Raw genomic sequence first — 13,355 nt, 5'->3', positions numbered from 1 at the left:
TCCTGTTCAGCCTCCCTAAAAACAGATTAAGTGGCTTTAAACATTCAGATCACCTCAGAGTTTCCCCCTTTCTCCTCTCCTAAAATGGCTGTCCTGAGGAAACCACTTGGAGGACTTGTCCCCTTCTCCTGCTCTGCCTCATGGGCTCCAGCCCTGACCTGCCCTGCCCTGGAGGTGCCCTGAGCCCCATTCTTCCACCCTTTTCCCTTTTCCTGCCAACAGCTCCCTTTGCTTTCCTCTCCCTGCAAAACTCTGGCGCGCTCTGTGTCTGCCTGTGTTGGAGCCAGGGAGAAATACTGTACTGTAAGGCAAGCCTCATGGCCAGGAGAGCTCCTCCCCCGCCACCGCCCACCGGCCGCTCCCTTCCCAGGGCAGGAAGAAAATGGCTGGCAAAATGCAAGCGAGCAAAGGGGAAGCAAGCGAGGAGAGACCAGAAGAGGGCGAAGGGGGAAGGGTCTCCCTCAAGCCCGGGAAAAGGGGCGCGTTGCTCAGCGCTTGTTAAGCCATTAGAAAGGGCGAGCAGTTAGATTGCAAGCCCTCCTCCGATGGAGAGCAGGGTTCGGCTGCAGGGAAGGCTTTTCTTCCACGAAACCCTTTCCCAGCTCTTCCTTTCTTTCCAAATAAAAACCGCCTTCTTTTAATCTTATCATCTTCTTGAGCTGTCAGGTAACACTGAAAGGAAAATACTGTAAAGGGAAAAGTGACATGTGAGGCAAACTACAGGGACCACCCAGTAAAGCATGCATGCCCAGTTCCAAGAGAAATGGCTGCATTTCACATGAGCAATGACTTATGGCCTCTGTTTGGGGTTCAGTTATTTTAAAGTCTGGTTCTGTAAGCATTCCAATGAGAAACAAAGCAAAGGGAAAAAAAGTGGGGAGAGGTTGTGGGGCTTCAAAGACCAACTGTAAACCGGGTTGTTTTCCACCACATGGCAGTTGTACCTCCATATCAACATGCAAGTATACAGATCATCATGACCCTCTGATTCTGAGAACCACCTCAAAGTCTCCTCTCTTGGAGTTCAGAAAATCAGATTAAGATGGAAGAGGGAGCTTATCCTTGTTTAGCTGTTGGCCTCATCACGGGTGGTATATAAATCAAATAAATAAATAAATAGGTCATTATGTGCTTATGCATATCATAGAATTAGTATTCTCTTATGATTTCTAAATTTCTGGTTCAGTGGTGTATTGAATGTCCATCCCAACTGTCTTCCAAGATGGCGTGGTCCCGCACCAATCATCCACACAGTACTCCATGGAGATACAGTTACTGGGGTGACAATAATGCAGATTAGGACAAAGATGTATAAATGCTATTTTATTTATTGGAATAACATGTCAAAACCTATTTTTTTTAGCAACTCTGAAAATTTTGTGGGTGCTGAGTGATCTTCCCATCTGTTAAAACTACATTGTGCCATTACAAATGCTTTTCTTTTTTAAAAAAAAAAGTTATGCATTCAAAGGTTAGGATTATGCAGCTTGATTTTATACCTTTGGGTTGTCTGGAGCTTGTTTAAAAAGTACAATGGCTAGTTATTAATAAGTACTAAGAACTTTGTTTGTTATTGTCAGTGTTTTTGTAGCCAATGTGACAGAGTAAGGAGAGCCCCAAGCCCCAAGAATGCAAAACATTTTTCAGAAATGACAAGTGGAAGCAGGGTCAACAAGGACGTTGAAGTGGGCACTGAATGAAGACTAGAGGTGGGAGAATGAGAGGAGAGGTTGGAATGGCATTGGTTGTCTGGGACCTAAAGCAAAACTTTCACACTACAAAAATGTTGTAGCAGGTTTCATGTGATCTCCTAAGACCGTTCAGCAGTATGTTTTATGTAGAGGTGTAGAAGTATGTAGAGATGTTCAGCAAAAACTGCCTTAGTTTGGTAAAGTTAATGTTTGTTCTGGTATCTCTGTACTGCAGTTCTTAAATAGATTATTGATTCAGTAGTATACTATCTAGATTTTATAGAATAGTGGCACTTAAAGCAGCCCTGACTGACGGCGACCTTGTAAGATCAAACACTGAAGGCTTTTTTCTTACAGAGATGTGTAAAAATTAATTCTTTTCTCTACTGGTAACTGAGCATGGCACCTTCCCAGAGGAGGCATTCTTGCTCTGTCAAGAGCACATGCTTTGCATGCAGTTGTCGCAAGTTAAGTCCTTGGTAGGCCTGGGGAAATGAATGTCTGAACTCCCTAGAGAATCATTTCCAGTCATTGCAGCTCTGGGACAGGTGGAGTCGTGGTGTGGCTCATTGTAAGACAGTTTCTTAGAATTCCTGTAAAGCAGCAAGTACTGTAACTCTGAATTTCTCCCATATAAGTCAGGCAAAAACAAAAGAGAAATGAAAAAATAAGACAAAACCCTTGTGGCACTTTAAAGACTAACTGCTATATTTCAGTGTGAGCTTTCATGGACAACGCCACTTCCTGAGACATAAGATGTCCGGTGTAAATATATGCTGTGCCTAGATATTTTATTGTGCTGTATCTTTTCAGATGCCCCTGCGAACACTGTGGATGGGCAATGTGGTAAAGCTACTGGATCTTGCAGAAGCGGAGACATTGCCTGGTTTTATTGGTACGTAAATGAATCATTTAATATTCCCATTTGTAAAATACTGGGGAATAAAGGTTAAATAACACTGCAGGACATTCTATGAAGTATAGATTACAGTGGTGCCTCGCATTACAACGTTCCAGTGAAATCGCTGTAAAATGAAAACGTCGTAATGCAATTTTAAAAGCCCATAGAAACGCATTAAAACACGATTAATGCATTCCTAGGGGCTTCAAACTCACCGTCCAGCGAAGATCCTCCATAGCGCGGCCATTTTCGCTGCCTGTGCAGCAAGGAATCCATGCCAGAAAACAGCGGGCAGCCATTTTTTTTACCCGGCTGCCATTTTGAAACCGCCGATCAGCTGGCCGAAAATCATTGCTTTGTGATGATCAGTTCCCGAAGCAGGGAACTGATCATCGTAAAGCGAAATTCCCTAATAGGGAACATCGTAAAGTTCGTCATGATGCGATTTCGTCGTCAAACAGAGCGCCCATTAAGCGAGGCACCACTGTATATTTATTTTGTTGCCCATTATTTGTTTCCTGTAAGTGTTTTCACTACTGTTTCGCCTTCCAGCTTGGCTGCATGTCCCCTTCTGAAAGTACTGTTTTAGATCTATAAAGCCTTTAGTAACCCAAAGTTAAGCCGCTCCCCTTACATAGGAAAGTGGTAGTTGTGTTATAGTGTATCGTGACATCTAAGGTCAGCGGAAAGCACCATGTATGTATTGATCCCAGAAACAAATTTGGAGAGCATGAGGTGTGCTAAGATTTATTAGCTGATCCAGCTGAGTTATAAAAGGCTCTCCTTGAGCCTTACCGAGGCCAGAGTTTAAGGAGCACTGGGAAGCACAGTTAAGATCTGTTACTTTGATGAGGTTTTAGAAGGAGGTTGAACTTAATAATCACTTATTGTGGGAAAGCAATGAGTAGAACATGTGTTTTCCATTCAGATAGGTTAAGACCTGAAAATGAGATTCTCCCAGGATCAGTGTTTTACAATAAGAAGTCAGAAACATTAGTGATCCATTGCAAGGTATGTTCCTAAGTGTGGTATTCCATTCTTTAAAATCCCCCTTTCCCTGTTGCAGCAGTGGTCTAGTCCCAATTTGATAAACTGAAGGAATGGTTTCCAATGTAACTTTATGCTCAACTTGCTTGCTCATGTTGTCTTTACCCTGGCTTCAAAATGCACACTATGGTGAATGCCAACGCCTTTCTGGACCTCTGCCTCCTCCTGCTCCCAGACAAAGTTCTGTGATTTCATCAGGACCTGCCCCCATGTTCTCCAAGCTGACTCCTGTAGCCTAAGAAAAATGACATTACAAAGCCTTGAAAGCTGAGAGTGACAGCATGCTTAGCCTCTAGCTGTGGGCAGTGACCCTGTAGACTTGCAGGAAGTGCTCTGGCCTTTCCCAGTCTCACTTTGCCTATTTCCCTTTTCTAGGAAGGCTGGGTTGGAGCAAAGACCATGATCCTTAAGAAGAAGCTGACAGCCATTGAATTCTACAATGGAAATTTGCATCACTGGATTCAGCAGACTTCCAAAATGCCTCTCATAGAGTGCACTCAAGATGGCCAGAACAAAAAACAGTTCCAAAAGCAGAGTGTTGCATTCACACAATGCACAGCAGCAATTGACTTGAATTACTGTCCAGAAGAATCCGGTGATGATTCCAGATGACATGGCTGGAAGCCCCTCAGCATTGTTTCAAATCCATCCTTAAGTGAAGGGTTCCTTTTCTGCACTTGAAGCGTTCAAGTGTGTTTTCAGTGCAGCCAGAAGGATTTCCTGGAATCCATATCCTCTGTTATGAGTATGTTCTGAAGTTCTTTTCTAAAGTGCAGCTTTGTGATCCAAAAGAACAATGCAGAATTTAGTAACAGCCATTTTGAAAAATGCTGCAAGAGAACCATGTCCCACTTTCTATATTGGACAACCTAAATACCAGTTTGAACAAAATTGGTGGTGTATCATCTAGAAATGGAAAGCTTCTGTGGTATATAGATGTGCCAGTCCTTAACATTTGTCACACTCTTGAATTGCCAAGCAGAGTAAGGCACTAGTCACACGAGGGAAACGTTTTCCAGTTCTTCCAATACTTTCCCTACCTCTGTTGTGCTGTGGTTTATATCCCAGGACTAATGTCCCAAGAACTTTTATCAGTACCAGTTAATTTCCTCCTGTTTGAATCATTATGGCCAGCTATACCATCGTACAGGGTTTATTTTCTTGGTATAGCCAGCCATAATGATTTTATGCCCTGGCATCTTAGAGGAAACTTGTTTCTGCTATACTGATATATCAGTAAATTATTTTTATTGATATAAAAATAAATTATTTTTATTGATATAAAAATAAATTATTTTTATTTAAGTTCGCTCAGGCATCTTAGAGGGAGACTTGTTTCTGAGAGAGAGAGAGCAGAATATATATAAAATAATTTATTGATGTATCAGTATAGCAAAAGCACGTCTCCCTCTAAAGAAGCCCAAGTGTGCTTGACTCTGCCAAAAAAAAAAAAAAACCCGGGACCCACACCTATCGTTTCCAGCCCCTTTTGTTCTAGTTGTGCAATGGAACCCCAGGCAGGTGTGTGGAAATTAGAGGCAACGTTGATCAGGAAGGAGTTTCTGTTTAGGAAAGTGTCCCTCTTTTGCACTGGCTACTTCTGCAGAAATGCATTGCACACAATGGATTTGGGATGTCTGCACAGCAGTACTGGTCATCATCCCCCCCCCCCGGGTGACATTTGCATAGCAACATTTCAATGTATTTTCCCACTGGGGGAAAAATTATTACTTGCCAGTAATGTAATGGCAGCAGCCCTCCAGTGACATACTTTTGCCAATGTATTGATGTATCGGACATGGAGTTTTTTAAAATAATGTGCACGCTTCAATGGGTGTTCCAGGCAGTGCATGTTTGGTTTCCACAAAATAATAAAATGACAGTAATTACTTCACTAGAAGGTCATTGCCACTTTTAAGATTTTGGACTACAAGTCCCACTATTAGCTGTGCTAAGGCTCATGGGATGTGCAGTCCAGCAGCAGCTGGAGGACTGCAAGTGGTCCATTCCTGGCTTAGATGGAAGGCATCAAAGGTCTGCTTTCAGGAACAGGGTTGCAGAGTCAGCAAAACACACTCTGCATTTAAGCACCTATCCTGAGCCTTCCACAGATTTTTTAATTCTAGATTTTTAAATAATACTCTGCATAGTTCAGATGCAATCCCCACTGGCAATGGCTTTTCAAGGTAGAGCTCTTCCCTCACCTGTTCCCCGATTCTTGGAGGTGGTGTGAAGCTGGGATATTGTGTTCCATGCATGCATTCTGCAGGTGAGCGATAGACCCTCCAATTCTGTTTGTACGAACAGCCTTCAGGCAGGTAGAGCCCTTGCAACGTATGAGTTATTTCCACATGACATAAAGAGGGCCAGCGGATAGTCCATCTTTACAAGCCACTGGGTGCATCGCCCCCAGTGAACCAGCAGGTGGCACTGCTCGCTTCTGGACTTGACAAAAATATGAGTGGGTAAACAGGCACAGTAATACTGTACTAACATGGCAAAACAACAACACGCACCTTATTAGAGTAAAGCAAGGTCAGAATTGAACTACATAAGCCTGGTTCCCCGCCTTGAATACCCAGATGTTCTTGGACGACAACTCCCAGAAATCCTGGCCAGCACAGCTAGTGGTGGAGGCTTCTGAGAGCCATGGTTCCAAGAACATTTGGCAACCCAAGGCTGAGAATCACTGCACTGTTCTGCTTTAACACCCAAACAGAGTTATGGGCCGTATCTCATGTAAGCCAATTCTAACTTAGAGGAGGGTAGACAATACAGGTCCTGTAGGCTAAATCCAACCCTACTATGAAATCAAACCTATTCCACCTTGTTAAGCACAGTCTTCACTTCCTGGTTCTTCAAGGAGCATTGGCAGGCAGTCTCAGTGTTTGGAAAAGTAATTTTTTAAAAAAGGCAGAATCTGCAACTTAGCAAAGAACCAAGTATGCTGCCTCAAGATCTCTGGAGAAAGGGGGCCATAAACACATGTTTGTGTGCTGCAAATACATCCACAAACTACTTTGGGAATGAAGACATACACACATATGGAAATAAATAGCACTGTTCACATTTTCAGGTACAGATTGTTACAATGAAATTCAGTATGAACAAATAGTTTCCTTTTTTATTCATTTTCATTTGATGTTCGGGCTGATGAAGTCTATCTTACCGGGGGGGGGGAAGAGTTTTTATATAGTGCTTTATATCCGATATCCCTTTTTCCTGCTAATGATACCGTATTTGTTTACAGTACTTAATACTCTGCAGAAATACAAGCTATGTAGATAGATATTTGCTCTTTAACTATTTGGTAAAAATATCTGTCAAATGCAAGATTTTTTGAAGACATTTAAAAAATGTATGGTGTTAATAGTAATAGGAAGGCTGAAGGGTGTCTGGTATGAATTTAGTTCTGAAGCAGGTGGACTAAATTTATCTCCAGGTACGTCTTCACTTCATGTTTCTACTTTGGAAATGTATACAAAACTCAACAGAGTTAGACTGAAGGGAGGTGGAAAAGGTAGGAACCTGAGCACTAGTGAGGTGCGGGTCTTACAGGTGCATTCTAGTTGTCTCTCCTGTGTGCAGTATCTTCTTTTCAGGTAGCAGCACTTCATTGAAAGGTGTCACCACTTAAGCTTACCCAAAACTCACAGTCTTCAACAACCCAGGTATCAGCCAAGTTATGTTGAGAGTCATCATCCAACACACTCAGAGGACACCAGGATGTGAAAGCCTGGTCAATAGCCTAACGAACTATTAGCAACTTCGGAGTGTTTTCTCATATTCCTAGAATGAGAGCTGAATGCCTGCAAAAGGCTTTTCCATGAACCTCAGCATTGGGAAAGATTCTCCGTGTTGTAATGGAGAATCATCTCCGGTACTCTGGTATGTGTAATTGGTGCGGACCCTTAATATCCTCACGTAACTGCTCAGTTGAGGGAGGGGGCAGGACATAAGAGCTTATTGGCGTTTTTGTGGCATTCGAACAAAAGGAATACTTTGTCCCCTGATCAGAACACCACGTCCTCTGCTTGGTCTCCGTACACCTATTCTTTCCCGGAGTGAGCTAGCGGGAGACCATCCAGGAACATTCCGCAGGGACTCAAATAGGTTCTGCTGTTGTACATCTCTCTCTTGACAGTTAAAAGTTAGCGCTATGCCCACATTGTTTTTCATAATCCTTGAGGAACCATCCGATGTTCCATCAAAACATCTGCCCAAGGCAATTTCCTTGGCTGTCCTAGGATCCTGGTCTGTCACTGTGTAGATCCCATAATTGTGGCCAAGTGGATCAAGAGGCGCCAACATGGTATACTGGCTGGAATCATTATTCATTACAACAGGAAGATGGTTCACGAGATATTCGTGAAGCATGCTGTTGACACTCTCTCTGTAGCAGTTTCCCTGTGGGATGATGTGTACCATTGTTCGGTCAATGCGTTCTTGGTCATACAACATGCCGCTGCATTTGAATTCCAGACATGCTGTTGAAAGGTTGGGTTGGTCCAAATCGCGTATGCTACGAACATCTCTGATGCCATACAGCTTGCCAGAGGTCCGTGGATGGGTGCCTCCTGCATTGCGAGATCTCACATTGACCTCAAGAGGCCCATTGATTTTCACTTTAATATAACATGCCCTAAATTCTGTTGGCTTAGGCCACCAGGCCAAGTAGTCTTCTGTCCAGTTCACAGGGTCATCCTCATTAAAAGGAACAGTGTTATAATCGTACCTGTCTCCCTCTACCCTATAAAACCTGAAGTGAGCAGCCGTATACGGAGCAGCTTCACATTCCTGGAGCTTTTCGTAAGGGTAAATGGGGCCATTGCTCTCCTCGGCAGCGTTCGGAGTGGGTTTGGCCACACTGATTCTGAAAGCAGTTTTCTTGACTTGACGATCTGTGTGATCCGTCCGCCTGTACTTCAGCTTGTTGAGATAGGGCTGGGGGACTCCAATGGCAGCAGGGTTAAGCCTTGGAGAGGAGGGAACGGCTTCTAGTTCTTCTCCCGCAAGACTTGCCATGATGTAAGCACTGTAGGCATCTGGGTTTTGGTCGTCACAGAAGGCTGGCACACAAGCCCCACCGGAGCCAGTAACCGCACTGTCAAAGCGTCCCCAAGCTCTAGGATTAGAAGAATATCCTGGAGTGGGTTCCAAATTGATAACGGAAACCACCACGCCTGAAACTTGCTCACTGGGCAGGTATCTCTCACTTCTGTAAGTGCGCACCTTAATGTAGCAGCGCCTGCTCTCTGGGACATCCAGGTTGAAAAGCCGCCTTTCTCTTATCTCCATATTACCTACCAGAAATGTTCTCTCTTCTCGCTTGCTCCGTCTGCTGCTGTCAAGGTGGAAGTCTCCTTCTTCCTCCCATAAACCGGTCTGTGGGTTTAAGGACCAAAGCTTCATTCCCGTCAGATGTTCTGGCATCTTGACCTGAGAAGAGTCCAGGTGGACCTTTACTTTTCCTGCATTGAGGGACTCTGTAGCCGTTTCATCAGTGAAGTCCATAGAGAACATGCCATAGGTCCTCAGTGGGAGCATGTCACCTTGGTCATCCACAAAATTCAGGTCACTTTGTGCTATAGGTGCGCTGGAGAGGTTCCTTGGGTCCAGGAAGGTCACACTGGCTTTTACTTTTCCCACATAAGGTTGCCCGTTCTGCCTGTAAAATGTATTGGGAGGAATTTCCAGTATGGCTATCGGATCACCCCCCTCCAGATCCCCCAAGGAGATCTCGCTGGTCTCAGTTGAGTCTAGGGTGACAGGTGATTTCTTCCTTAACATCTTGATCTCATGGAAGACAGCTCCACCGTTTCTGTTGAATGGCAGCACTTTAGTGGTGTTCACAAACTTATTCATGCGGTCAACAAATGTGAGGACCAGCCTCTCTGTGTTTGGGGGCACTTGAACTGAGAAGGTTCCCTTATAACCCGTCATGCTGACTCGGTTGTTCCCCAGATATATATGGCCAAACCTCATGGGCTCCTCTGTATCAGAAGCCACAGCTCTTCCTCGGACCACGACCTTTGCTTTGGTGCATTTCTGACACCCACACTCCACAGCCACTTTGATGGGAAGGGTGTATCCAGCGCACAGGATTTCTCGCATTTCCATTCTGGAGACCCCACAGCAGTAAGCAACAGGGTCCTTGCACCGGAGGCCTTTGTCCTGCATGCCGGAGCACGGCGTGGAGGGGCACCTACCGACGTCGTAGTGGAAGGAGCTGGTTGAGTTTTGAAAGCAGTCGTGTGGCAGTCGGGTAAGGTAGCTCTCAGGCTTTTGAACACAAGGCGCTTCATTCTTTGCTGTTGAAACAGATGTCATGTGTTAATACCTAGCAGGGGCACCAACTTGACAAAGATACAGTACATAGCATATTTCTCCTTTACCACAAGCAAAGCTCAGTGAGTTGTTTTGCTACATGATACTGGCAAGGACAATGGGATGAGATGCCTTTAGCAAAGCTGCATTTTGGCCATATGGTTGCTGAACGTCCTCCTCGTCTTTCTTTCAGGCTTGGACCTGTCAGTGTAGGAGAGTGGGATCCCCCTTTTTTTGGAGGATGGCCAAATCGGCCAACCAGCATGGCCATCCCCAGGGTCTGGGGGTCAGACCGTTTCTGCTGGAGCAGGAGGTACCTTGAGGCTGACCCACTCATCAACCCAAGCGACCCATTTGGTTACTCCCATTAACAACGTTCTGCTACTGGGAGGACTTTGCCTCCTTCTGTGCCTGGTGGGAATTAACTGGGAATCCTTGGAGCCCCACCCGGCTTCTCCCTCCATCTGACCTGTCATGCAAAGTTTCTCACCTGTTACAGAGAGCGTGGCAGCTTGGGACTTCACCGATCCGGCATCATTGCTGGTCTTGCAGACATACTGTCCAGCATGGTCCACTTTCAAGTTCTTTAGCACGAGGTTGCTTTTATATTTATAGAGCATAGGGTCCAGTAAAGTTTCATTGTGGAACCTGCAAGGGTTTGGGAAAGTCAAGGCATTTTTTTTCTGTAACTGCTCTTACGTTTGCTAGTGTAAGAATTGAACTATAGCACTCAGTGGTTTGTAAAACCTGCACTGTTTATAGAATAAAGTAATAAGTGTCCCTTTGTGATTTTGCTTGAATGTCTTACCAATAATACTGACTGGGTGCCGGATCTCCATCCGCATGACAACAGAAAGAAACACTTTGCCCCTCTCTTCTTGCTTTGTTCTCTGGATGTGTCACCATGTATGGTTTTCCTAAAGGGAGAAAAATATTCCTTACTTTAGTCATTCAAGGCCAAACTATACATAACAGATAACAGCTCGAATCCGGTTATAAGTCACAGTTAGAATAGGCTATTGAATCAATGGACTTCACACATGTGTTGACCCACCAAATCCCCATTGACTTAGTGGGCCTACTCTAGTTGTGACTTATGACTGGATTTCAGTTGACTTAGCCAACAAGTCACCCTAGTTGAGATCAGTTACTTGTCCAGAGAGACATGCTTTCAGAAGATTTTTGTGAACAAGAAATCCAGTTTGCAAACACAGCCCATGTTTACACCCAGAAGGCCAATCACAAAACAAAGTAATCAAATTTGCAAAGTAGAAGAGGTGTGTAAACCTCTTGTTCTAGCAATCAGATGCCTTCAACGCTTAAATAATTCTGATGACGTGCTGTCTTTAATATAAAGGCTGGTCCTTACTTACTTGTTTTGCTGTTCTCTTTGTTTAATACAGAGTGTAGAAGTAAGTTGCTAAAAAAACTTTTAAATGCTTCTTTTCCCCAGTAAGTGTGGTATAACTATATTACATTACAAGTGTAACATACTGAAATGGAAAGGGGAAGGAGATGCAAACTCAGAGATAAAGATAGATGACTCAGAGGTAAAGATAGATGAAGGCTTACGTACAATAAAAAGAACAGTTTGAGTACTTCTCATTGGGCCCAATAATAATCTTCATAGAAATGTAAGAAAGAAAGCAGGCAATAAATCATACTATGTTTAGTATTTTTATACAAATGTCAGGAATATGGGAAACAATACTTGGAAATCTTAGTTCAGGAGTATAAAAATGACTTGACAGGGATAACTGAAACTTGGTGGGATGGCTCTCATCACTGAAATATAGAAATTGAAGGCTATAAATTGTTTAAAAAGAACAGAATGAATAGAAAGGGAGGTAGAATAGAGGTATATATCAAAAACACATTCATGCACAGAAATACAAGAGTTTGAGCTTGGGTGTCCTCTTGAGACCATCTGGGGGCTACAGTCCTTGAAATAGCTTGGACCCAAGCCATTTTAGGGCTTTATAGGTTAGAACCAGCACTTTGAACTGTGCCCAGAAATACGTCAAGCTCTGGTTAAAGTCTAACAATCCAGGAAAGAGTGCTGGCAGTCTAAAGAAGCTTTCCCTCCGTCCCCGACATCCTTCTGCCATCTTGGATAATACAGTATGTTTATGCATCTGAGGAGTTGTGGTTCCAGCTGCACTGCATTTATATGGTTGACCACAAAACATGTCACTTGACAGTGTCACCAGAAATTTTGATGGGCCATTTAAAATCTATGTTACCTTCCACTGGGTGCAAATATGACGAACTGCTCTTTACCTGATTGTCTCAGGCGAACATGGACTGAGGAGGAGTTTGTGGAAGACACAGGCACAGTAACCGAAGCAGTGGCATATTTTGGCTTTTTGATCAGCAGGATGTTTCTTCCATTGGGACAGATGCCAGGAACTTGAAATGCCCCATTATCATCTGCTACTGTCAATAACCTTGCTGTCTGAGCTTGTAGGTAGACAGCAGCACCAGCTGCAGGGGCGCCATCCTGAAGGGAGACCTTGCCACGAAGCAGATGTTCCTCACACATGCAGGCATTGCAGTCTGCGTTCACACGGCCCATGGAGCAAGTCATGTTGCAAACTGAGGTGCAGAAGAAAACAGATAATTGCTGCTCATTAATCTCTGAAACTGAGCAAGGTTGTTTAAGTAAAAAAGAAAAAGCTGATGATTCTAGCATTGTAACTTGTTTTCCAGAAACACTTTTTTTAAAATTTTAAGAAAATTCATTCAGTTAATTTTAAAAAAGTGTGCTGCTTATATACCACCCCTTGGCCCTTAAAGCACTCTCTGGGCAAGTTACAATTTAATGATGCAGGCTACACATTGCCCACCTGCCCCTAGCAAGCTGGGCCCTCAATTTACCAACCTCGGAAGGAGGGAAGGCTGAGTGAACCTTGAGCTGGCTACCTGGGATTGAACCTAGGTGTCAGCAGAGTTTTGGCTGCAGTACTGCAGTTTAGGCACTGCACCACAAGACAGTGTGTTTACTCAGTTTATATCTCATCTGGAAATAATTGGAGTAAAAATCACTAGTTACAGCTCTGTTTGTAGAAGACATTTCAATCAGCTTCATCCAGAGAGCTGTGACATTATCTATGTGTTTCCAGATAGGAAAGAAAGGAAGAAAGACTGATTTGGCCTGGCTTGGGGTCCAAAGACAGTGCGCATGCCTAGTTTAAACACTCACGCACTCACACGCACAATTTCACACAGCATAGGCAGCTAATGTGGTGTACTGGAAAGCATGTCAGACGAGTACTCAAAAAACCAGGGCTGAAATCCACATTTGGCTGTGGACCCTCATGGAACGACAAACACTTCTTGCACGTTTCACATACCTCAAAAAATCCTATTAGAGTCACTAATAAGTCAGA

The 13,355-nt window shown here is 43.9% G+C and overlaps 1 protein-coding gene and 1 long non-coding RNA gene across 4 annotated transcripts in view; one reads left to right on the top strand and one right to left on the bottom strand.

The window, feature by feature from the left end:
* The first annotated feature begins 257 nt into the window (after nt 1–257).
* On the top strand, nt 258–5,714 carry LOC140702385 (uncharacterized). Of its 2 annotated transcripts, XR_013538910.1 has the most exons (4): nt 258–1,088; nt 2,505–2,586; nt 3,521–3,603; nt 4,015–5,714. It is a non-coding gene; the product is annotated as an uncharacterized LOC140702385 (long non-coding RNA). The 2 variants fall into 2 exon arrangements; XR_013538909.1 differs by lacking the exons at nt 258–1,088; nt 2,505–2,586 and having other exon boundaries at nt 3,344–3,603.
* CILP (cartilage intermediate layer protein) overlaps nt 4,618–13,355 on the bottom strand; it is a 23,726-nt gene continuing 14,988 nt past the window's right edge. For both annotated transcript variants that reach the window (XM_072981724.2, XM_020812168.3), the window contains 4 exons: nt 12,247–12,561; nt 10,775–10,883; nt 10,457–10,614; nt 4,618–9,950 (listed from right to left, as the gene is read on the bottom strand). In XM_072981724.2, the coding sequence (XP_072837825.2) occupies nt 7,603–9,950; nt 10,457–10,614; nt 10,775–10,883; nt 12,247–12,561 (2,930 nt within the window). In that variant the 3' untranslated portion in view covers nt 4,618–7,602. The remainder of the gene's footprint in view (nt 9,951–10,456; nt 10,615–10,774; nt 10,884–12,246; nt 12,562–13,355) is intronic.

Source organism: Pogona vitticeps, chromosome 12 (genome assembly GCF_051106095.1).
Source record: "Pogona vitticeps strain Pit_001003342236 chromosome 12, PviZW2.1, whole genome shotgun sequence".
Taxonomy (NCBI): Eukaryota; Metazoa; Chordata; class Lepidosauria; order Squamata; family Agamidae; genus Pogona; species Pogona vitticeps.
This window is presented reverse-complemented; position numbering and strand designations above follow the sequence as displayed.